This window comes from Amphiprion ocellaris, chromosome 3 (assembly GCF_022539595.1).
Source record: "Amphiprion ocellaris isolate individual 3 ecotype Okinawa chromosome 3, ASM2253959v1, whole genome shotgun sequence".
NCBI lineage: Eukaryota > Metazoa > Chordata > Actinopteri > Pomacentridae > Amphiprion > Amphiprion ocellaris.
This window is the reverse complement of record NC_072768.1, coordinates 14896820-14919809: the sequence shown is the minus strand read 5'-3', so window position 1 is coordinate 14919809 and position 22990 is coordinate 14896820. Positions and strand designations below refer to the sequence as shown.

Below are 22990 nucleotides of genomic sequence, written 5' to 3'. Positions count from 1 at the left end.
AACATTTCGGACTTTTCTCTGTGAATTCTGAGAAATAATTTCCTATTTAACGACAGAGCTACACATCTTAACTCAGTCTCATTAAAACAGACTCTAATTTAGTGTCATCCATCCATATTAAAGTGCAGTTACCCAAAATGTTTGTTGCATGAGCTCCAACAAAACCTGTCCAGGTAGAAGGCCACTTTGACAAACAGGAAGTGGAAGATTCCAAGCAGATTTATAGAAGGGGGAACCGGACTGTACTAAGTGTGGTCGAGTATAGAGGGGTGTTTTGTGGGTTTTCAAGGCTGATAATGATTATTAGTGAGACATTTGGAGTAGATATTCATTTGCAGTAAATGAAAGTATTTAAAATCTTGGAGTTAAACTTAAAAGAACACAAACTCTAACAGAAAACTTTGTTGATACGTTTTTGTTTTGTTTACAGATGTTAAGTTAAAGGAGTTTTATTCATGATGTATAACCAATCAAATCACTCCAGAAGACAGAGCGACCACAGGTAGATAAAGGTTCAGAGCCAAAGTAGCACCATTTTTAAATGTATTTATTACCATAAATCAGTAAAAAATAAAATACTGATAATCAGTAAATCAGTCAGCCCACAATTACTACAATTCTACAGTTGATGTCTCTTTCCTTTGACTTGTTATTTGTACAATATACGATGTATATGATGGCGTTTTTTCATACCAAAGGCTATACTATGATGTTTTCTCAGAGACAAACGATGCTACTCTGTTTGTTCTGGCCCTGGGCCACTGCACTCCTCCTCTGTTGTTTTCTGGATTGTACTCAGCTGCATGCCTTCGTCCACCAGGCCTCCGTTGACTCGTCCCGCCTGCCGTCTCTGGAGCTGAAGCTGGATTGGAACAGACCAAAGTACAGTCCAATCACGATGCCAGCTGCCTCTCAAAAGGCTCCTTCATCTAGCGGAACTTCTTCTGAGGGGAAGCTGAGCTGGCCCGGCAGAACTTTGGAGATGTGTTCCAGTGGTTGGTGGATGTGTGGGGAGATAGAGAGGGACCTTTGAATTGTTCAGAAAGGAAAACAGGGAACCCATTGGTAGTTTTAGTTCAGGGAGCTACTGCGGTGTGTTTTTGGGTTTTAAGAGGTGAACAGGAAGAGTTTTTTTTCATATTGATTATCTTTTACTTTGTTCCTGGTTGGAATGTCTATCAATGTCAACATGAAGTTCACTTTTAGTTCTGTTTATTTATTTTTATTTTACTAACACCCATTTGTTTTTAACCCCCTCACATGTTGTGTTGTTGTAAACTTCCTCTTTCAAATAAATACTCGTCTAACCCTCTGGAAACCAGCGTTTGGACTGTTTTTGTGTTGCTCCTCACCTACTGACAGCTGTGGACTAAAGGCTATACTCTGACGTTTTTAGAGCGACATGCTATACTATGATGTTTGTTGGGCGACACACTATACTATAGGCTTTTTTAATTGACATATTACTGACCTTTTTTTTTGTTGTTTTATAGCAACATATAAGAATTCAAACAGTTTAAAAAGTTACTATACTTTTACTTGTGCAATGAAATATTATTCTATGGCATTTTTTAGATGACATATTATACTCTGATGTTTTCTTGAATAACATACTATTTTGACAATATATTGCACTATGACATTTTTTGAACCACATATCATACATGACAATTTTAGGGAACATCCTATCATTTTGTGCTTTTTGAACCACATAATAAGCTATGGGGTTTTTTTGCCGACATGCTACACTAGGAACTACAGGCCATACTATGTTATTCTTGAGTAAAGTATACTATACTTTGACATTTTCTGAACTACAACCTATACTATGGCGTTATACACAGAGTGCTTTGGTTACATGTTGATTTATAATCTAGATTTTTTTCTGTTTTTTTGACGGGATTACCACAGACCTGACCGTGAACACAGTTGACACCCACCTGAGGGAGACATTGCCTAAGATCTCAAGGCTGCTTGGTTGTGGTCTTTCTGGCACGTACTCTTCAAAGATGAGCCAGGAAGTTAAACACTGATGGAATGAAACCAGGTCTAAGCCGACAAACTTCCACTTCCTCCTCAACCCATAGTCTCTGGGAAACCTACATGGAGTAAGAAAAGTAGACAGAGAAGTAATTAAGTCTGTACACAACATATTAAAAAAGAAATCATGCTAATAAATTAAGTACAAAGAACCGAATTCGCCAATATACTGGAGACCAGAGCTATTTAATTTGATAAGTATAACCTTGTTTAGTAACATTTCAATTATTTGAGAGCAGTCCTAAATAACTGCCTGTAATCCCAATCATAAAATGGGTTTGGAGGAAGAACATAGATGGTAATCTGGATATATATGAGTTAGGCTTTATAACTACTATTGGTAGTATTGATGGTAGTAATAGCTTGACTACTACTAGTAGTGGTAGTACATTACTGCTGCTGCTGATACTGGCACTGCTACTACAACTTGTAATATTATTGCAAATGCTGATACTACTTCTATGACTCTAACAGCTATTTTATACTACTACTGCTTGTACTTTTAGTATTACTACTACTGCTTGTACAACTATACTACAGCTACTATTAATCGTCTGGTATTTGCTTGTCAAGCTGCTTGCTCGCCTTAGCGTTTTGCTAGTGGCTAACTAGTTAGCTCTCATAGACTGGAAGCTCTCAAGAAGTTTTCATAATGAAAAAAGAGCCAAAAACTATTCTTACCTATGAAAAGTCATTCCAAGTTTCCTTGTCTCAATCGTACGACGTAGTGTGTAACTGTATGCAGCACAGTGAGACGGCATACTTGTTTCCGTTTTCACGCCGTCTACATCAACTGAATGCACTGAAACTTTGTCCCCACTAGCTTAGCCTCGCTGTAGCCGCAGCTCAAAGGGGCGTGTCCTATCTACTCATTCATATCTATGAGAACAACGGTGGCTACACATAAGGACGCCTGACGTTGATTAGCTGTGTAAATACCATTATATACAGTCTATGGTAAATACGTATGTGAATCGCATCATTGGCTGCAGCAGCCAGCCACCGGTCACTGACTGACTCACATTGAAAAATAGCACAGAATGAATTGTTACGTGTTTATTTTATTTACAATTTAGGTTGGATTTTTTTTGTGCGCAGCGCAGATTTTCTGTGCGTGGAGTGTCAGCAGTGCGCAATTGCGCACGCGCGCATCTTAGAGGGAACAGTGCTCAGGATTTGTTTGTTTGCTCTGATAATTAGGCGACAGCAGTCTCATTTGACCATGTATGAAAAGAGAGTGTTTAAAATGTGTTGTATCGTGACTTCTGTAGGGGTTTTGGAACCATTAGTTGTGATCAGTGACTTAAGAGTTAATAAAGCATTTGCTAGTGTTGCACAGGTAAGTTATAAGACATCAATCCAAAAGTGTTATAAAAAGTTGTGAAAAACATCTCATTCTGGTGAACAGTGGTGCATTCAACTAAAGTAGCCAACTGTATAAATGCATCTGAGAGATCTTGCATCTGAAGATTAGATTAGATTCAGTTTTATTGTCACTGCACAGACTACAGCTAGTAAGGTAATGAAATGCAATTTACCATCTCACCAGAAGTGCAAAACAAGCAGTTTAAGTGCACTACAATGTAAAATGTCTAAGCAGAATAAATTTAATTGCAGTATGACTATCCAAAGACATATAAAGGTTAAGAAGTAATAACAGTCTAAACAGTTCATGTAAGAATGCAAAAATGCAAAAATATTGTAATATACATGATGCATAAGTAATATATATACATAGTAGATGCAGTATGTGTGCATACGGTAAGATATTTCTTATTATTGCTACTTTATGCTTCTTTCCAAGTACAATAGAGAGATAAATGTTTTCTCCTTATTTCATTAAATGTCTTAGTCATAATACCTACTTAGTTTAATTTTACTTCCAAATGTGTTATTGTTGTTTAAATGCTTTTCATACACAGCTGCCTTAAGTTGGATGGTTAGATCTTTTCAGACTAACAGAACCCTCCCTTAGATCCCAAAAAATTATTGTATAATACTTTTTTTGCATAAGATCCTAACCTGTGAGCACAAAATACTATCTTAAACATGAAAAATTAAAGAACCTTGATAATGCACAATCACCTCTTTCACCCTGTCAGGATTTGTTATTAATTTAAAATTTATTTTAAAACACTAAATATTTATTTTAAATACTACTTTCGTACCTAATAGTATATTGTAAGCTTTTACATTGCATTTAGAACTGATCATATGTTGAATCTCCCTTACTAGAAATTATAGTTTTCAGACAATTGTAGTGAAATCAAAAGTACAGTATGTCTCTCTAAGATTTCATTGACTACAGGGTGAAACTACAAAGAAAATACTTCTAGTTTCTCCTACATACATATTTGTCTTCTTTACTGAGTCCCTGGATAACTTGCTATACTAAGACATATTTCAAAGTAAGTTCTTTTGAAGGTTGTCTCCGTGAGGAATGAATGCAATGATATTTCCACATAGTTGGTGTCTTCACAGCCTTTCCTTTTCAAACCGGAGCTGCTGTGGGCCCTTCTCTTATCTGCTGCCAGTGCTTCAGGGCTGCCTGCAGGAGGGAGGGACTCAGACAGCAGTTGGACTGGGCAGCGAGATAAAGCACCTCAACTCCGGCAGCCAAAGTCAGCTCCTCCGCCAGATGTAACGGAGGAAGATCGCAGGCAAACTCTAGATGTAGGCTGAAAGCGTCCCTGGGCTACACAATTGTTGGACTGTGTAGATACCAAGCTGAGCAGGCCCAGGAGCAAGGTGAGCATGGCACTGCTGTGTGCCAGCTACACAGAAAGCAGAGCAGCTTGACAGAGATAAAACTCAAGCTGAAAATCCATCAAATGGAAACCATTTTCAGCATGAGATTTCTGCCTACTGCCTTTGTACAACACAGCAGCATACAGTAGCTTAGTTCGTCTTCACTGAATAGGAATGTCACACATTTTAACCCTAATAATCACCTTTATTATCCTTCAGGTAGTTTGTAAAAACAATCTCAGCACCACAACAGCCAATCTGCAGCTTCTTGTCATACCATATTGAAAATTGGCCCAGTTGTCTTGGAAATGTAGATGTTCAAGTTTCTATTTTTTAAACACGTTAATGACTTCACATACACAGTCTGTTGGGGCAGCACACCACAATCTAACACATTACTATAATTGCATACATTTGTTTGTATTGTAAGTTTCTTCATTCAGGAATCACATTACAAATACTAATCAGTTACACTCACTGCTTTTTCTTTTCTTTTTTTTTTTGAGGCAGTAAAGCCACCTGACAGAGCCAGCTGTTAAACATGCAGCTGAGCCTTGCTCTTGCCAAGGCATGTTTGTGTGAGGTGCTCTTTGGGCAAGTTTTCAGACATGCTGAGGTTAATTGATGATTCTAAATTGTCTGTATGTGTGAAAGTAAGAGTGCTTGGTTGTCTGTCTTGCTGTGTAGCCCTGCAATAGACCTGTCCAAGGTGGACCCTGCCTTCCCCTCAAGTCAGCTGGCATAGACTCCAGCCCCCTACTGCAACCCTATAGAGGCTAAAGCAGTGTATAGATAATAGATGGATGGATGGATTAGTTATGTGTGATAACTTACTTTTTTGAAATTATGGCACCAACACCCATGATAGGAGGAGTTTTCAGTTGTATCGCATAATGCAACATAGATCAGATGTAAGAAAAATATTTCTATGATAAAATTCCATCTGTTGAGGATCTGGTGGTGCAAATCATTGTAAAGTGCTATTTCCAAGGTGAGTGATGAACTTTAAATTTCAAGTACTTACAAAGTCTACAGTTCCATAGTTGTTTTCTTTGAAATTCAGTCAGATATATTTGGCATAATTAAAATTTTGAACAGGAATAACAGGAGAACCCAACCAAAGATTTTGAGGATCTTAATCAATACTACACACATATATACATGCAAAACAGCATATGGCAGATGAGACACAAGCGGAGAGAAAGTCATTACTGACATTGCACAAGTCATCTACTTCTTCCTGTGGAGTTGACTGAAAAGGCCCAGAGGATGTGCAACTGGCAAGCAGACATGGAGCTTTCCTGGGGGGTTGGTGCACGTTGTATTGACTTCCTACCCCCTCCATACATGATGGCACCCTGCTCATGGCTTCCCAGATAGACAGGTCGACTCCAGATGGTTCAGCATGATACAAGAAACAAGGTCCACAGTGCAACGTGAAAACTCTAGCATACTGTCATTAGGCAGTAAAACCCTTATCTGTGTTTTTAAAGCTTCCTAAATGTCAGCAGAAAGGAGACACTCGACTGCAGGCATGACATCAGTTTGTCTCTGCAATGGAAATGGACTGAGGAGTTTCAAGCTTCATGTCTTGATTTAAATTTTACAGCATTTTACATAAGATAAAGCTTCCATGCAACATTGTGTTCTACATTTTCAGATTTCACTCTTGTCTAAGGTTGAATTTGGGAAGCAAACAGTTAAAAAGTATTGAAAACTTTGAAGGAAGTGGTGTTACTCATGTCCAGCTTCCTGTTTTGCCTGTTTGGTACTGAGAGCATTATGGAGCTGAAAGCTATGTGGAATGTCAGGGCAGCTGGAAAAATCGTCAGCACTGAGCAAACGATTTAACAAACAATATGAGTTTATAACAATTTCCATTACCAAAAGGCAAAATGTTGCAAGGCTATTGCAGGACATGCAACTAATATACCAATTTAACCTCAACTTGCAATATAATGAGAGGTTCTCTTCTAGTTATGAGTGGAACAACGATGGTTATCCACACATCACCAATAGACACATGCTTGCAGGCCTGTTTCCTGGAATAAGGGACTCTGGACATTGTGCTGACTCTGTGATAGCACCAACGCTGGAACAGCAATAGCAAAACTCACCATTTCCTGCCCAATCTGAAGTCAAATGATAACTGGCTGCTATTTTAGAGCTCTCCTCCTGAACTGCCACTGGTCTAGAAATGTTTTATTGTTCTGTAAAACCTGAAGAGCCTGGCTTTTAACCTTAAAAATTTTGCTGTAAAGGTCAAAGGTCAGATGAAGACCCACCCTGGAATTTTTTTCTCGAAAATGGCTGTTGCTTGATTGAAACACAGCAGGCTGCGGAAATGAGTCACTCGTTGAAAGGGAGCTTCACTTACCCTTGGGATCCTCCCATAATCAGTATTATCTTGAAAAGAAAACACCTTCAGTGGAACAGTGCAATCAAAGAGCTGTGCAGCCATGTTAACTGCTTCCTGTATTTGGCAAAACAAAAGAAAGCTGGTTACACATTCTTTCAAGCAGTCCTGTGGTCAGTTTGTTCCCCTTTAGATACTGAGGTAAACTGTGGTCAAGGGTGAAGTAAAAACAGAACAACATAGATGAGCAGTTCTTGGGTCTCAGAACAGTTTGCTCATCAAACAGTCCACTTGTGTTCAGTCAGTCGGTCACTTTTTTTGCCATTTATTATCATAAATAATAATAAATTATTAAGTTGAAGAGTTAAGTTTAGTACACTTGTTTAAAATAGGTCTACATATTTCTAAGTCAGAGTAGACTCATTAATGGAACTTTTTTTTGTCAAGCCAGTCATCAGCCAGTGTTTTGCTGCTGCTCCTCCTGCTGAGCTTTACTGCCATCTACTGATGTAAATTACACAAACTACAGACCCTTTCCAAAAAATTAGAATACCATGGAAAACTTTATTTATTTCCATAATTCCATTCAAAAAATTAAACTTTCATAGATTATAGATTCAGGGCCCACAATTTAAATGATTTCAAGTATTTATTTGTTTATTTTTACATAATTTGGGCTTCCAGCTCATAAAACCCATGAAAGCAGGAATTTAAAAAAATTGGAATACTGTGAAGAAATCACCATTTAATTCTCAGTTTTTGCAGAAAAAAAAAGAAATTAGAATCACATCAAATCAATCAAAATATGGTACCTTACAAAACAATATGTCAATCTTCAATAGTTGGTTGGGAATCCCTTTGCCTTAATCACTGCCTTGATGTGCCATGGCATTACCTGGGAGTTATGGAAGCCCAGATTTCCTTGATGCTTGCTGTCAGCTCTTCTTTGTTTTTGGGTCTGGTGTCCCTCATTTTCCTCTTGATAATACCCCATAGGTTCTCAATGGGGTTTAGGTCTGGCGAGTTGGCTGGCCAGTCAAGCACTGTGATGGCATGGGCATCAAACCAGGTTTTGGTGCTTGTGGTGGTATGGGCAGGGGCCAGGTCCTGCTGGAAGATGAAATCTGCATCTCCATACAGATCCTCAGCAGTAGGAATCATGAAGTCCTCTAAAACATTCTGGTAGACTGTTGCGGTGACCTTGGATTTAAGAAAGCAGAGTTTACCAACACCTGCACCGGACATTGCACCCCAAATCATGACTGACTGTGGATATTTCACACTTGACCTCAAGCAGCTTGGGTTCTGTTCCTCACCCGTCTTCCTCCAAACCCTTGGACCTTGATTCCCGAATGAAAGGCACACTTTACTTTCATCGGAAAAGAGAACCTTGAAGCACTGGCCAACAGTCCAGTCCTCCTTCTCCTTGGCCCAGTTGAGATGCTTCCTACGTTGGCTCAGGCTGAGAAGTGGCTTGACCTGAGGAACCCGACAGTTGTAGCCCATCTCCTGGATGCAACTGAATGTGGTGGTTTTTGAAGCTGTGACTCCTGCCTCATTCCACTCTCTCTGGATCTCTGCCAGATTCTTGAATCTTCTCTGTTTGATAATCTGCTGAAGCCCCCGGTCATCTCTTTTGCTGGTGCATCTTCTGCCACATTTTGCCCTTCCACTAGACTTTCCATTGATATGCTTGGACACAGCACTCTGTGAACAGCCAGCCTCCTTAGCTATGAACTTTTGTGGCTTACCCATCCTATGGAGGGTATCAATGATGGTCTTCTGGCCAGTTGTCAAGTCTGCAGTCATCCCCATATTCAACCAAACTGAGACAATTGAACCAAACTGAAACAATTTAATGACACCTGGGGAAACCTGTGCAGGTGCTCTGAGTTTAGTAGATGATTAGTGTGTGACACTCAGTTTAAAACATTCATGCCCTGCAAAATTTGGGCTGATTCCTTCACAGTATTCTAATTTTTTGAATGTAATCGATGATCTCAGCCAACACGGTTGTGATTGCACATGTTTGGCCTTGTTAATCTTTTGTTTATCAGCTCATCTGGTTGCCTTTTCACTATCCATTCATTCTAAATGTTCTTTTTGCATGCTTTTAGTCATGATTACTATCTCTCTCTCTCTCCATGCCCCTGCACTTGTACTTTGAATGTAAATCATTTACTAAGAAAGAGATAAAACACAATAGACAAAGCTGAAGATCTGAAGATAAATTTCAGTGATACCTTGATTTTTCCCCAGTTTTCCTGTTGAAGTCACAATAATACTGTCACTATGAATTCTTTTGGCCATCAGAATCATGTAGTAAAAATCTGATTTTGTAACAGCAATAGTATGCTATAGTATGCCATGTGTATGTATTAATATGTTCATTTCCACACCTCTGACACAGATTTACAAGGTGGAGTTTTTTATCTTTCCATCTGGTATAGGGAGTCAAATTTGCCACCTTCCCTCTTTCGGAAAGACAGAAAGAAATTATCTGTTCAATTGCTAAATAGGTTTTCACATACAAAGCTTTTGACTGGGTGTTTGGTACATAACAGTTAACACAATGTAAATCATGAGTCTTTGGACGTGTTGATAAGGCCAGTTACTGTTAGGAAAAAGCTAAGATGGTAAAAGTTCTGGCTTTTTATCTCAGTTTAGAGGAAAAGAATGCATTTCATCAATCAGATCAGATCACATGAGCAGCACACAACAAGAAGTGTTATTTAAAAAAAATGAAATACTAAATTCTCCTAAAATAACCTTGGTCCTCAATCCTAAGATGAAGACCATGGAGAGGTGGTTAAAAGCCTTGGAAAAAGTTTTGTTTACTTGAAACACATACTAATTTAGCTTATAAATAAAGATTATTATTGTTTTTTTTTGTTGTTGTTGTCATTGTTTTGTGATATACCACTTTATATTTTTGTAAAGTAAAATATGAACATAAGTTCAACTTAAATTGAACTTCTAAAGGTCCCACAGTTTAGTAACAGTCATCTCAGCTATGTTTAAATACCCACTTCCACATTGAACTTGAACTTGAAACTGCTGCAAAAGTCATGTATTGCCATACCTGATGGGTTGTGTGATGACACAGGTGTGATCTAAGACATGGCAGGCTTACAGTGAGATGGGACAGCTGCTGCAGAAACGCACTGTATATGGCAGAGGAACAGAGACAGGATAGCCTAATCAAAGCTAATGATTGTGCAGATTTTCTGCCAAGAGGCTGTACATATTTATGCCTGAGCATAAATAGTAACTTTAAAATTTTTGATTGCTGAAAGATCCTTTAGCTGTTAAACAATAGCAATAGTATTTTTGAGTGATGGATGTAAATTTTGCTATATTTAGAGAAATGATTAATTACGGTCTGTTTCTGTAGTTTATTTATTCAGGCATATTTTGGGACAGCTAAAAACGGACCTTCGCCTTTATAAAGAGTTTCTCCGTCTTTCGAACCGTCTCAGTTGTCGGTGAGGCCGGCGGGGCGGATCCCACACTAGAGTAAAAGAGAAAATAAAGCAACACAACAATAATAACAACTCGGCCTTTTCGTACATTTCGCTAGCAAGCTCCCCTGTGGATATATCACATCAAGGTGGGTGAATCCGGAGTCGTGCTGTCCAGGTAACGGCTCTCCCGGCCGGCTGTTGGCTCGCACGCGTCGGTGTAGCTATCAGACAGGCGAGCTAGCAGTACGCGAGCATGCTAAGTCAACGGTCTGTGCTAACTGTAGTGCGGCCAAGGCCATTTCACCAAACCGAGAGACACACCGGCGAACCGGCCGCACTGCTGGGGCCAAGCCCGGGCCACAGACCTGGTAGCGTGAGGTACAGATATATAGCTTGAGTAGCAGATGAAATATTTTGGCGAGGAGGCAATGTGGGGTCCAAAAACGTCCTCCCTTCAGTTCGCACTCAGTTTGAACTAAAGTTAGCCAGATGCTATGGAAGAATAGTTTTATGGCTCATAGATATGGTCTGACTGGCACAGATATTGTATAAGCAAATTGTAACTACACCATGTTTCCGCATTGTGTGCACCTCGTTAACACCTGTGCTGCATAGCCGCACTGTTTTTCTTGCACTAACAAATCACAACTCAGCCGCTTACACCTCTGTCGTTATTTCATATGCCACTAGTTACAAGTTTTACTTTTGTGAGGTAAAATATGTGACTGTGAGAAATCAGTTATATTTCTACAGCTCCAAGTCGCTTTGCAGTTTGTACAGCATACAGTACATCTGTCCTCAGACCCTCGATTTGGATAAGGACAAACTCTAAAAAGTCTTAAGTTATTCTTTCCGAGACATCTATCAGTTGATCTAGACCTACTGTAGCGTGTAACCTGATGATATGCCATGTAGAGATAAGTTATTAGATTAATTTGATTTGTCGGCCGAGACTTTCAGAGACAGTTATGGTAAACACTTTCTGCTTTATTGAAGCAAAATGTAAAAATTGTACAAATTTTCCTTGTCAAATGTGAATTTCAGCTGATTTGGTTTTAGCTTCTATGATGGGAAATTGACAGCAAGCTGTCAATGTTTGGGCAGTAGTGTTTTTTGGACCATTTCCATACTGAGCCTGAGTACACTTTGCTGCTAGAAATGTATCTGAATTACTTTTACATAAGGTAGCATGAGGCCAGAGAATACTGTGGCAGTAATAGCTGAGTCAGGGACCTGCTGTGGTTGAATTAGTGTAATATGTAATGATGCTAATGTGGAAACTTTATCTGTACTGATACTGGTTCAAGAATCTAATCAGCGCATTTTCCCACAGATTATTGTCCAAATGATTAATTTGACACAGAAAATTGACCTAACATAATTAGTAATTAAAAATGAAGACAAGCATTAGCTGCAGCCCTGATCTCATGGCACAGTCCCCAGTGGTCACCATGTAGCAGTTATTGGCTTTTTATAGTCAGAGTATTTTTGACAGGTTTCATCACATGCTGATGAACAATTTTCAATTAATCCTTTTGATTATGTACTTGTGTAACTTTCATTGATTAAAGTATCTCTTTACAGTCACCAAAAGTTAAACTTTTACACTTTGATTTCTAGATGCCCTCAGCAATGAATGCAAATAGGACAGTGCAATCTGCCAGCCCAGATGTGGGATCCGCTCCAGGGTCAGTGGGCAATTTTTCACTCTGTGGACAGTCGGAAGTCTTGAAGCAAGTGCTGTGTGTTATTGACAAGAAGGTCCGCAACATGGAAAAGAAAAAGGTGAAGACTTTTAACAGCCATTTCTTCCAGATCTTCTTCCCAATAATAACATGCAGCTAAACCTCTTACTTTGAAGCAGTTGATACCTGAAGTGCCCCAAAGTAAACTGCAGCCAGGAAACAAGAGTATCTTTTCTTGATGTGTCAAAATTTAGAGCTGTTTTATTTTTTGAATGTTTTTCTACAGAGCAAACTGGATGATTATCAAGTCAGGAAGAACAAAGGGGAGGGTCTCAACCAGGACCAGCTGGTGCGTACACAAAAGTGTTCATGATTCTGCACACATAATTCTTAGAAAGATTTTACAACCTACCAGTGTGTGAAATATCTGTTTCTCCGTCATCTTTTTAGGAAGCCCTCGCCAAATACCAGGAAGTCATGAATAACTTGGAGTTTGCCCGAGAATTGCAGAAGACATTTATTGCTTTGGGACAAGATGTAAGGATGGCTCTGGTTTTGTCAAAATGTTCACTCAGATTTGCCTCCATCTTGGTCTGTACTAACTTGTCCTCTTGTGGCTCTTCTATCCCAACATCAGATCCAGAAGGTGGTGAAGAAGTCTGCACGACGGGAGCAGCTACAGCGGGAGGAGGCAGAGCAGAGGAGGTTGAAGACAGTTCTGGAACTACAGTTCCTCTTGGACCGGCTGGGTGAAGACACTGTGAGACAGGACTTGAAGCAGGGAGTCGGCGGCATACCGCTGCTGACAGATGGAGACCTCGCAGCTTTTGATGAATTCTACAAGTTAGTGGGGCCAGACCGTGACCAAAACGTCAGGTCAGTCTAAGCTGATATCTGAATCAATTACAGATGTAAAAAAAAAACTCCTATATCACTTTTTAACAGTGGGATCCCAAAACTTTATCATTACTCTCACAGGTTGGCTGACCAGTATGAAGATGCATCTGTGCACCTCTGGGACCTGCTAGAAGGGAAGGACATGGTTGTGGTTGGAACAACATGTAAGTCAAATTTTAATTCTTGATGATTTCAAGCTGTAGGAATCAACACAGGATCTGTTTATGTGTCTCTTTGCTTTGGCTAATTATCTTCAGTAAAAGCTTACCAAGGTTAGACGTTGAAATCATTAGTCAACAGAAAAATAATCTAATTTATTTGATTATTAGTTGAACGTTTAAGTTATTTTTTACGAAATGGGTTTTGAAATTTAACTAGTTCCTTCTTGAAAATTTTGAATCTTTGTTGGTTTTTATAATTATTGATGATACTTAACGAAATATCATTGAGTCTCTGTTTTTTGCCTTTTAAAACAAGAAACTTGTAGACATTACTTTGGGTTGTGTGAAACAGTGATAGTCATTTGTTGCTATTTAATCTCTTTTTTTTTTTAAAGACAAACTGCAATAAAGCATTCATGGATAAAATCACGGTGGAATAATCAATATTGAAAATAGCTGTTAGCTACAACTGTACTGCAGTTTATAGCAAAATAAAGTTACTATAAAAGACGATTCATTATTCAAGACAAACTGGCTTTATTTAGATGCCCAGCTGGTGGTGAAAATTGTTGGCAGGACATTTTATCAGATGGTTGGTGACACAGCAGTCATCTGCAAGCTTTGTATCATGTTGAAGCTGGCCATAAGTGATCTGTCACATACTTTTGATTAATCCCAAGGCAAAGTAGATTGAGATGACAGAAGTTCTAAACAATACCTTCTTGTCAAAAGGTGCTGCTGCCTTTATCCAGTCTGAATATGTTAATGTAAAATGTGCATTGTGTTTTGTTAATGCAGCATACATGCAGTGCTGTGATGTGAATAATCAGGGCTTGGGGATATTGGAGTACTGCATTCTCAGCGGTCTGGCCTCGGGCTTTGCACTGCTGCATTCTGCTTGGGGGCTGAGAGCTGTGGGCTTATCCTGACTCAGCAGTGAGGCAGGGTGCCAGTGGCCCTGTCGCCTGTGGTTCCACTGGTCAGAATCTCTGGAGCCACATTAGGATACCGGTGACCCAGTTCACTGTTGTGATACCAGTCAACCCTTTCACCTCAGTAATTAGGTCTCAATTTGGGAATCATGGTGATATTTATTCAGGCAGCAGCAGACCTTTTGACCTGAGGCATAAGGAAGTGAAGGAAATAACATTGAGCTGCTTTGTCTGAAGAGCCAGAAGTGTAAAAGCATGAGCTATCTTGTGGGCTTTTCTAGTGAATTACATGATTGTGACATTAGCAGATTCAAATCTATTTAAACTTTAGCTATAGTCTGTGCTTGGGTTTATGAAATCATCTTTTAATGCCCACATTCCTGTAGTTTTCAGTTCTTCCTGTGGCTGTTACAGTGAGGCAGTTTGACATTTAAGGGCCTCTGTCAGATGAGATTTCTATGTGTTGTTTTGTCTTTTAAGACAAAAAAAACACATATTTTAGCATATTGAATAGGATTAAACAACATTTGAAATAAAAAGTGTTGATAGCTGTGGGTTTGTTTCCTGATGTTGTCTATTAAATCTGGTCAAACTACAAACCAAGGATTTTTTTGTGCTGGACAATGGCTTACACATTGTAGAGATATATGAAGAATTAAGTTTTGCATTTTTTAGGTTTTAAGGTGGACATTTAAATTTGGTGCGTCACAGCCATGTTGAGTTCAGAGCCAAAAAACTTCTGCAGAAGATGCAGCAAGTATTCATATTTTAGAGGCTATAGTCAGTATATTTATGGCGTTTGTTGCTTAGGAGATTACTTATATGACAGATTAATAAAATCATTGTCAACATAGGCACATTTCACAGCAGTCCAAAAATACTTGTTGAGATTTTAGTTTCGTTATAAGGATGGTATGATTGTTTGAGAGAGTATTGTAACCCTATTTTGCAAGTTAACATGTAAAATCCTTGTTAAGTTCATCAGAAGTATTCCACACTGGGTGATCGGCAAATATCCACTAGTCATGAAGTGATTGTTTGATAATTGTGACCTTGTCAATATGATGGTTGAATGTCTGTTTTCATGACTTGCCTTTCCAATGATATGCTGACCATGTTGTTCCTCTGCTAGACAAGGCACTGAAAGAGACTTTGGACCAGGTTCTGCTGAGCGGGTACTTTGACCGGATTCCATCTCACCAAAATGGAGTGTGTGAGGACGAAGAAGAGGAAGAGCCGGCCGCAGCAGCAGCAGTAGCTGAATCGTCAGAAGCAGAAGAGCAGACTGTTGATCCAGGTTCTGGCTGTTTTCCGTAGTCACGCTCCATGAAACTTGCTATTTTTAAAATGCTAATGTAATCAAACAATAAATAAATCAGCGCAGTGTTCTCTCTGAATTGTGTTTTCTTTTTACAGAAACTGAAATAATTGAGGAATTCACAGAGCCCATTGCAGTGGAAACAACAGAGGTGAGTGGAATGTATCCCTTGCCAGCAAAATCCTTGGATCTTGGCATTATGTTATTTTTTTAGCTTTGTGCTGATGTTTGCTTTGTTCCTTCCAGTTTGTAAACAGACAGTTCATTCCAGACGGCACATATAGCGGCAGTGAGAAGGAGCAGGGGGATGAGTGGACCAGGGAAGCAGAGGTATGCTGCAGGGATGTTCACATGAACTTTTCCTTTTTTAGGTTGCTGATTATTTGCCAGTTTTTTTTTCTGACTTGATGTTTTTCTCATTTTTGATTTTACTGCATGCTAAAGGCAGCCTGTCCTTGAGCAACCCTTCTCAGTCTAGAATTAGCTGATTTGGACATGAATCTGTATTATCTTCAAGGGAAGTTTACTCTGATCTACCAAGAAATAATTCAAGATGGTTTCATATCATGCAATACAGTGCAAAATATCCAGTCAGATCCTTTTCTTGTGTGACTTGGTCATATGATAGATTTGGAGTTTATTGAGACACAGAGCATGTCCCTATGATGCATCAGATAGCGTGATTAACAAATTATGTGATATATTAATTTAAACCATTTGGAACATGAGTGCAAGTAGAAGACATCTCTTTCCCAGACAATATTTGCTGTATGTAAAATATTTTAGTTTCTATAAACACTGCCACAACGATATGAAAGAAGCTGTGAATGCGCTTTGCTCAAAAACGTAATGCATAGCTGAGTGACTGCCACTGCCATCATATCACACCTGCATCTTCTCTCAGTCATGTGAAAACTTGGGATGTGATATTCAGATTAGATTTGTCAGTACATCATTGGATTTTGCCTTTGTTTGATAGTGACAGCAGAGACAAATATTTTCAAGGCGGCGGAGTGTTACTTACAATCGTTTTGGCACAGTCCTGTGGTGGTGGTTGTGATGGCAGCAGCCAAATGATCAGCAAGCTGCTAAGGCGATGAAGTCCCTGAAAGAAATGCGCTGTATGCTGTTTTATAGTGCACACAGTATGCGACTAACTTTAGATGCACTAGGGAACATTTGATGACAACATTGGCACCATGCATTGTCAACAGTTAAATTTATTTCTTGGATCACACACTTTGGTTTTTGTGTGCTCATCCTGCAGCCAGTAGCTCATTTCTTCTGTCTCACTGTTGCGATCATTGTCAGCATTAAATATTCAGTTGCTCATTGTGAAAGATTATTAATTCACCTACTGTGATTCAAAGTTCAAAACAAACATAGATAGAAAAAAAAAATATAAAAATCCTTCAGGGAGTGGTGAATACATTTTATAGGCAGGTTACAGGATATACAGGCTCCTTCTCCAGTGAGGGCTGTCAGGCAGGTCTGAGCACCACACTGTGATGGTATGATTCCATGTGATAAGTGCAGCATGTGATTTGCTCTGACCAGTGCAGGTTTTTGTGCCGAGGATGCTCTCTGTCATACTGGTCAGACTGTTAATCATGCTCAATTTGACCTTCTGTCCATCTACTTGTTCTGTTCTTTTTCCACTCTCAGGCAGTTGGTGCCTTGCAGCAGCAACCGCCAGTGCAGCCTGCGGCTCCCCCCGTCGCCCTGGAAACCCACCCCATGAACCTAACGTCTCCTGTGCCACCTACTGACCCCATGGTCAGGAAGCAGGTGGTGCAGGACTTAATGGCACAGATGCAGGGAACTTACAACTTCATGCAGGTGAGTGTGGATGTTAGTGGTGTGGATGGACTCGTTTAAGATGAACTAGAGCCTGAGCAGAATCTTTCATCAGTAATTGGTGCACAGTGCATGCCACTTATGTTTGTGTCTAGCTTGATCCTGACTCATTCTGGCATCATGCAAACATAGATGCTGATAATCTCACAAGATCAAGGAGGCTGCGGCTTTTGGAGCCAGGTGCCACAGTTGCTCTGGCCTCAGGGCATGATGGGAAATGCTTTACACTCACTTGGCTAACAGCTGATAGGTTCAGATGTTGGCTCAGCAATCTGATTGTTTGGTAGGATGTCCTACTTTGAAAGTTTGTTTTGTTGAGGAAGACATGTTGCGTGGTTCATGGTGACTTTTATCAGTCACAGAGGCTGAAAACATTCATGTTACAGATGACAAGCTGCACCCAATATATCACAGTTCTAGATAAGTGTATATTAACTTGGGCCGATTTAATTCATGAAGTATTTAACAACACAAAACTTTTTTGTATGGGAATGTGAACATCTTAAAATGACATTTTCATGGATGGTGTGATTGCTTCAGAAATAAAAGCTATTGCTTTTGCATTTGTTTCTATTGTATTTGACTATTTGTTAAGGTTTTCGGTGTATGTTTATGTAGTTGGAGAAGGACAAATCTGCTCTGCTGATTTATATGAGAAAGCATGTCAAAAGAAGGTTGAATCATAAACAGAGATCACAAGTCTAACTTGTATAGCTCTTTAATAGACTAACCTGCCATAATGATATATAAGCCTAATAGCATTTTATTACATCAGAATCAGATCTAGCAGGATGTGAGCTGTAACTTCTTGTAGAGAATGAAGGCTGCTGGAAACAATTTGACTTTACTGTAGCTTTTTGGCTCTGCAGCCTCACTGCTGCCACCTGCTCTCACCCGCTTTCCAGGCGAGGTACAGTTCATCTCAAACAAGCCAAAAGACTGTTTTCTATAGATTTCGTAGCATGGTACTAATTACTTCTGTTCTCAGGACTCCATGTTGGAGTTTGATGGACAGGCCATTGATCCAGCAATTGTATCAGCGCAGCCCATGAAACCTGCTCAGAACATGGACGTACCGCAGATGGTGTGTTCTCCAGGTAAGTTTTACAAAGACAGCGCTGCTCTAATGTCATTTGATGTACAAGTATGATAGTTGTCAGACTTCAGGGAGAATTTTGCGTGACTAAATTGCAATGCTTGCATTTTTTTTAGTTCTCTCCGAGTCCCGGTTATCACAACCCAACTCCGTTCCTGTCCAACCTGAGCCCACACAAGTGAGTATTTATTTGTGATCAGACAGTGCTGATGGTGCAGACACCAGTAAGAAATCATTTAGAGGATGTTTAAATTCTGCTCCTTCCATTTACAGGTCCCCATCGTCTCTCCAACACCACCCCCCATGTATCAGACCTCACATACACCAGATCCTCGACCGTCAACAGAACCCATTGACCCTATTCAGGTAAACATACTGTGCTTTTTTTTCTTGAGATTTCTTTTTTTTTTTCAATGAAACTAAAAATATTAATTATCAATACAAAGAACCTGAGTTACAGATCTTTTTTTTACTTGCACCAATTGTTAGTTTGTATTAAAGATTTTGGATTACAAGTTGGCAGAAAGCAATCAAATTGCTATCAGCATACATGACATTTATTTAAGGACTCGCTTCTTTTATTCTAGCCAGTAAAACTTTACAGTTGGGTCAAGGCAGCTTGTGTCTTCCTTCTTCAACAGACCTCCATGTCCTTGTCGTCGGAACAGCCTCCTCCCTCTACAGCGCTCCCTCCTGCCTCTCAGACGCAGGTTTTCCAGCCAGTTTCCAAAGCTCCTCACAGCAGTGGCATTAATGTCAACGCAGCACCATTCCAGTCAATGCAGACAGTAAGGAGGCTCTGATGGCAGCGATAAAATTTCCTGCGTTTTCAGTTAGACTGATTAACCCTTTAAACCCCAAGCAGTATCTGGATGTTTTTGTTTCTCACTATTTTACTTAGTGTGTGTCATTTTTCACTGCAATATAAAGTCCTGCACCTTAAAGTAAACAGCACTACCATGGCTAGAAGCACAGAGAACTCACAACTGTCTCTGTGCAGTATAACAAAATTAGAAATCATTAAAAAGTTAGAGTTGAATTTCTTTCAGTTGTTTAAATGTTTGCAACAATTGAGAAATGTAATTAGTATGTGTATCATTTTTTTGAAATGCCCACATGTTAAGAACACTGAAAAAAAATACACACTAGATTTTACTACTTACTGTTTCCCTCTTTGTTTCCTATCAGCTCTGTGTAAACGCATCATGCAGTTCAGTTTCTTTCGGTTTTTCCATTTTCTTGCTATCACAAATGTTGAAATTTTATTGATTTAAATATTTTTTTTTATTATTTAAAAATTGGCATGCCTTCAAAGCTGCAGTGATTTTTAGGTTTCAGAGAGTTGCCAGTTTTTCATGTTGCGAAAAGATACTTGTGTTAAAACCTGTTAATCAATAACGGCTAACTCATGGTGCCCTTTTTTGGTCCAATTTAAATGGTCATACACACAGTTTCCTGCTGGTGTCAAAAGACCGACATGTTTTCTAGTGTTCATGTGAGGAACATATTTGCATACTCATTATTGCAGTATTCAGACTGTCATGTAGATAAAACAGCTGGTTGCAGCACACAGTGTGCATCTCTGTCAGTGGAGTGCAAACAAAAATGCATTAATGACTTCAATTAGGAAGCTCTGGTTAGGTCCTTAAGCGTCCTCTCACATTGCAGTCGTGTGGGTTTGTAGTAGAGCGGCTCTATCCAGGAAATAGTGAGTAACGGACTTTACTACTAATGAGCCTGTGACCTTTCCTCTGGTTCTGCCTTCATCACAATGTGGCCTTTGTTCGTCCCTCAGGTGTTCAACCTTAATGCCCCAGTCCCGCCAGCTAATGAGACCGAGGCTTTGAACGCGGCCAGCCAGTACCAGAACAGCTACAACCCGGCCTTCAACAGCCAGTCACAGCATCCTGTGGAGCAGACAGAGATGCAGTCAGAACAACTGCAGTCTGGTGGGCACATTTTCGGTGTTTCTTCATTGCTTAGTGAATTCAGTGTGTCAGCTTTGTTTTGTGGAAGCTGCATTCCTGTTAAACTCCATTTATATAAATGCAGTGTGAGTTTGATTGTGGAGATTGACTTGTGTCTATTTTGGGGCACTCAACCTCATCTTTTTTAGTAGTTGGTGCCTTCCATTCCCAAGACCCATCGGGAGGCCATCAGCAGCCTTCCCAGCAGGGCCCAGGGTTTGGCAGACAGACTCAGTCCTTCTATAACAGCAGAGGCATGTCTCGTGGTGGACCTCGCAATGCCAGGGGCATGATCAACGGCTACAGAGGCTCATCGAATGGATTCAGAGGTACACTGTTCTTTTTTCTTTTCTTTTTTTTTAATCCCTTTTCGAACATTGAATATGTAACATTACTGGATTTATCTGTCTCTTATAGTGCTGTTTTTTAGTTAGGTTAATATCTAGACAGGGCAGAATGTTTTTACGGAAAAGTCCAACATGATTACACAATATTTAGTAATGTTTGTCAGTGCGCAAGTTGATGTCCATCGACTATCGCATGCTAGCAGGGTTAGCTATAAAAGCTGCTCATTGTGGCGATATTTAATTAAACCTCATATGATGTCTTAACTTGCACTACATGTTGAGTTTGAGCTTTAATCTGCCTTCCTGCACAACCAGGACCTGCAACTCACACTGTAATTCAGGATGTACCGTTACACGTGTGTTATTTAGTATCTGATTTGTGAAAGGGAGCGTGTGTTGAGTGGGAGAAGTGTTTGAAATTGAGGAAGGAAAGTTTTTCTGTTCTGACAGAGGAACCAAATGTCATGCTGCAGTTCTTTCTTGTTCGCTCACACACTGAATGTAAAGCATTTTCCTCAAGTAGGCAGGGAGAAAAATTGAAAATACAGAGAGATTGTAATATCGTAGGTGCACAAGTTGTGTTGCAGAGCTAGAAAAGGGGAAAAAATAAAAATGAATTAGACACGGGAAGAATCACTCTACAATTTAATTTATGAAGTAGGTTTGTTTTTGTGCTACTGTATCATTCTCCCTAGACATTGAATTGAGATGATAATTTCATCTTACTTTGCATATTTTACCTCAGTTTAGCCTTGTTGCTTTGGAAGTGTTGGAAACATGTTGCGGGTGCCTGTTGAGGCATAGAATTGCCATCACATTTACAGAATATGTTGCAGCCTTCAACAGGCCTCTGAGTTTATTTTATTGTTGCTCTGAGGAAGACCATTGCAAGTTTAAATGTTTGTGTTTCCAGGTGGCTATGAGGGTTATCGTCCTCCTTTCGCCAACACTCCAAACTCTGGATATGGACAAACTCAGTTCAACACACCTCGGGATTATTCAAATGGGAACTATCAGAGGGTATGACAGAAGCATTCAGAGTCCCCACTGGATTTGTTGATGTAATCTTTGCCATCTGTTGAAATAGTTTCTAAATTGTCTTTGCTTTCACTGTTGCTTAAGGACGGTTACCAACAGAACTACAAGCGCGGTGCTGGCCAGGGCCCCAGAGGAGTGTCAAGAGGCAGTACTCAAGCAATGCGATCCTGAAAAGGCCTTTCATAATGACTGTGACTGATTTACTTGCACCACACTGAAAATTCAAAATTCAAGAATGCATTTGCCCCTGCTCACTCATGCTCTGTTTTGTTTGTCCTTCATCAGTGGTATTTTTCCTGTCTCTTCAATCAAAGTAATGCCTGCTTTGATATTTGGAAATATTGAATCATTTAAAGTTTAAAACACAAGCTAAGCTGTAAATCCAATCATTGATTACACAAGCCATGTGTTTCAATATTCCTGTAAACTTGAAAGATTTCATAAGTTATTTTTTTGTATAAAAAAATGCACCTGCCACTGCTGGTCCAATCCTTGGGAGTTTTTTTTCCCTTTCTCAGTTCTTTTCTGTCATTTTGGTTCTAAAAAGCATTTTATGTTCGATGAGCTCCCGTTTCCTTGTTTGTAAATTGATGTTGCTTCAAGAGTTTCAATAAAGTTGTGTTGCATACCCATGTTTCAGCCTGGAGTTTTTGCTGTACAGTTCAGTGTTACTCTCAAGCCAGAACATGTGAACCATTGCTTGCTGTACAGCTTTAGACAGTTTACTGTTGTGGTATTTACTTACTGAGTTTTTTTTGTCATTGTACTTTGAAATTCAATCTATTAATGGAACTTCTCCAGATATCATCGTCAATGTCAAGCCAACAGGACATGTCATGATGATTAGATACAAAGCCACAAATTGTTCAACATAATGCAGTTGCTCTTTATCTATGACCAAAGTGTAAGTAGAGCCGAGCAAATCAAAGTACAGATAGGTCAAATAATTACAATATTCTCACAATTTCATGGCACAGGAATTAAGCAACAAAAAAAAAACAACTGCTCTTCTAAGTTAAAGCTTGTTTTGTTTGTCATCCTGGCCAATTTGGGTTGAAGTGTAACTAAGCTGTTACAAAAGTTA

The 22990-nt window shown here is 39.5% G+C and overlaps 1 protein-coding gene and 1 long non-coding RNA gene across 4 annotated transcripts; one reads left to right on the top strand and one right to left on the bottom strand.

Annotated features, from left to right (window-relative positions):
• Nucleotides 1–526: 526 nt before the first annotated feature.
• LOC129348580 (uncharacterized) lies at nt 527–10321 on the bottom strand. The gene is made up of 4 exons (XR_008601173.1): nt 10227–10321; nt 2722–7261; nt 1941–2099; nt 527–1027 (listed from the first exon to the last, which is right to left on the bottom strand). It is a non-coding gene; the product is annotated as an uncharacterized LOC129348580 (long non-coding RNA).
• A 275-nt stretch (nt 10322–10596) lies between these two features.
• Nucleotides 10597–22534, top strand: caprin1b (cell cycle associated protein 1b). 3 transcript variants are annotated; one of them, XM_023277902.3, is made up of 18 exons: nt 10597–10754; nt 12229–12393; nt 12580–12642; nt 12744–12830; nt 12931–13169; nt 13272–13354; nt 15416–15580; nt 15700–15752; nt 15848–15931; nt 17267–17440; nt 18447–18555; nt 18671–18732; nt 18828–18920; nt 19196–19342; nt 20350–20503; nt 20674–20850; nt 21782–21888; nt 21991–22534. In XM_023277902.3, exons 2-18 carry the CDS (start codon nt 12229–12231, stop codon nt 22075–22077), a joined length of 2049 nt encoding a protein of 682 aa, XP_023133670.1. In that variant the 5' UTR covers nt 10597–10754; the 3' UTR covers nt 22078–22534. The 3 variants fall into 3 exon arrangements, with proteins under 3 accessions (XP_023133670.1, XP_023133669.1, XP_054865172.1); XM_023277901.3 differs by having other exon boundaries at nt 20671–20850; XM_055009197.1 differs by having other exon boundaries at nt 20350–20518; nt 20671–20850.
• Nucleotides 22535–22990: the final 456 nt, after the last annotated feature.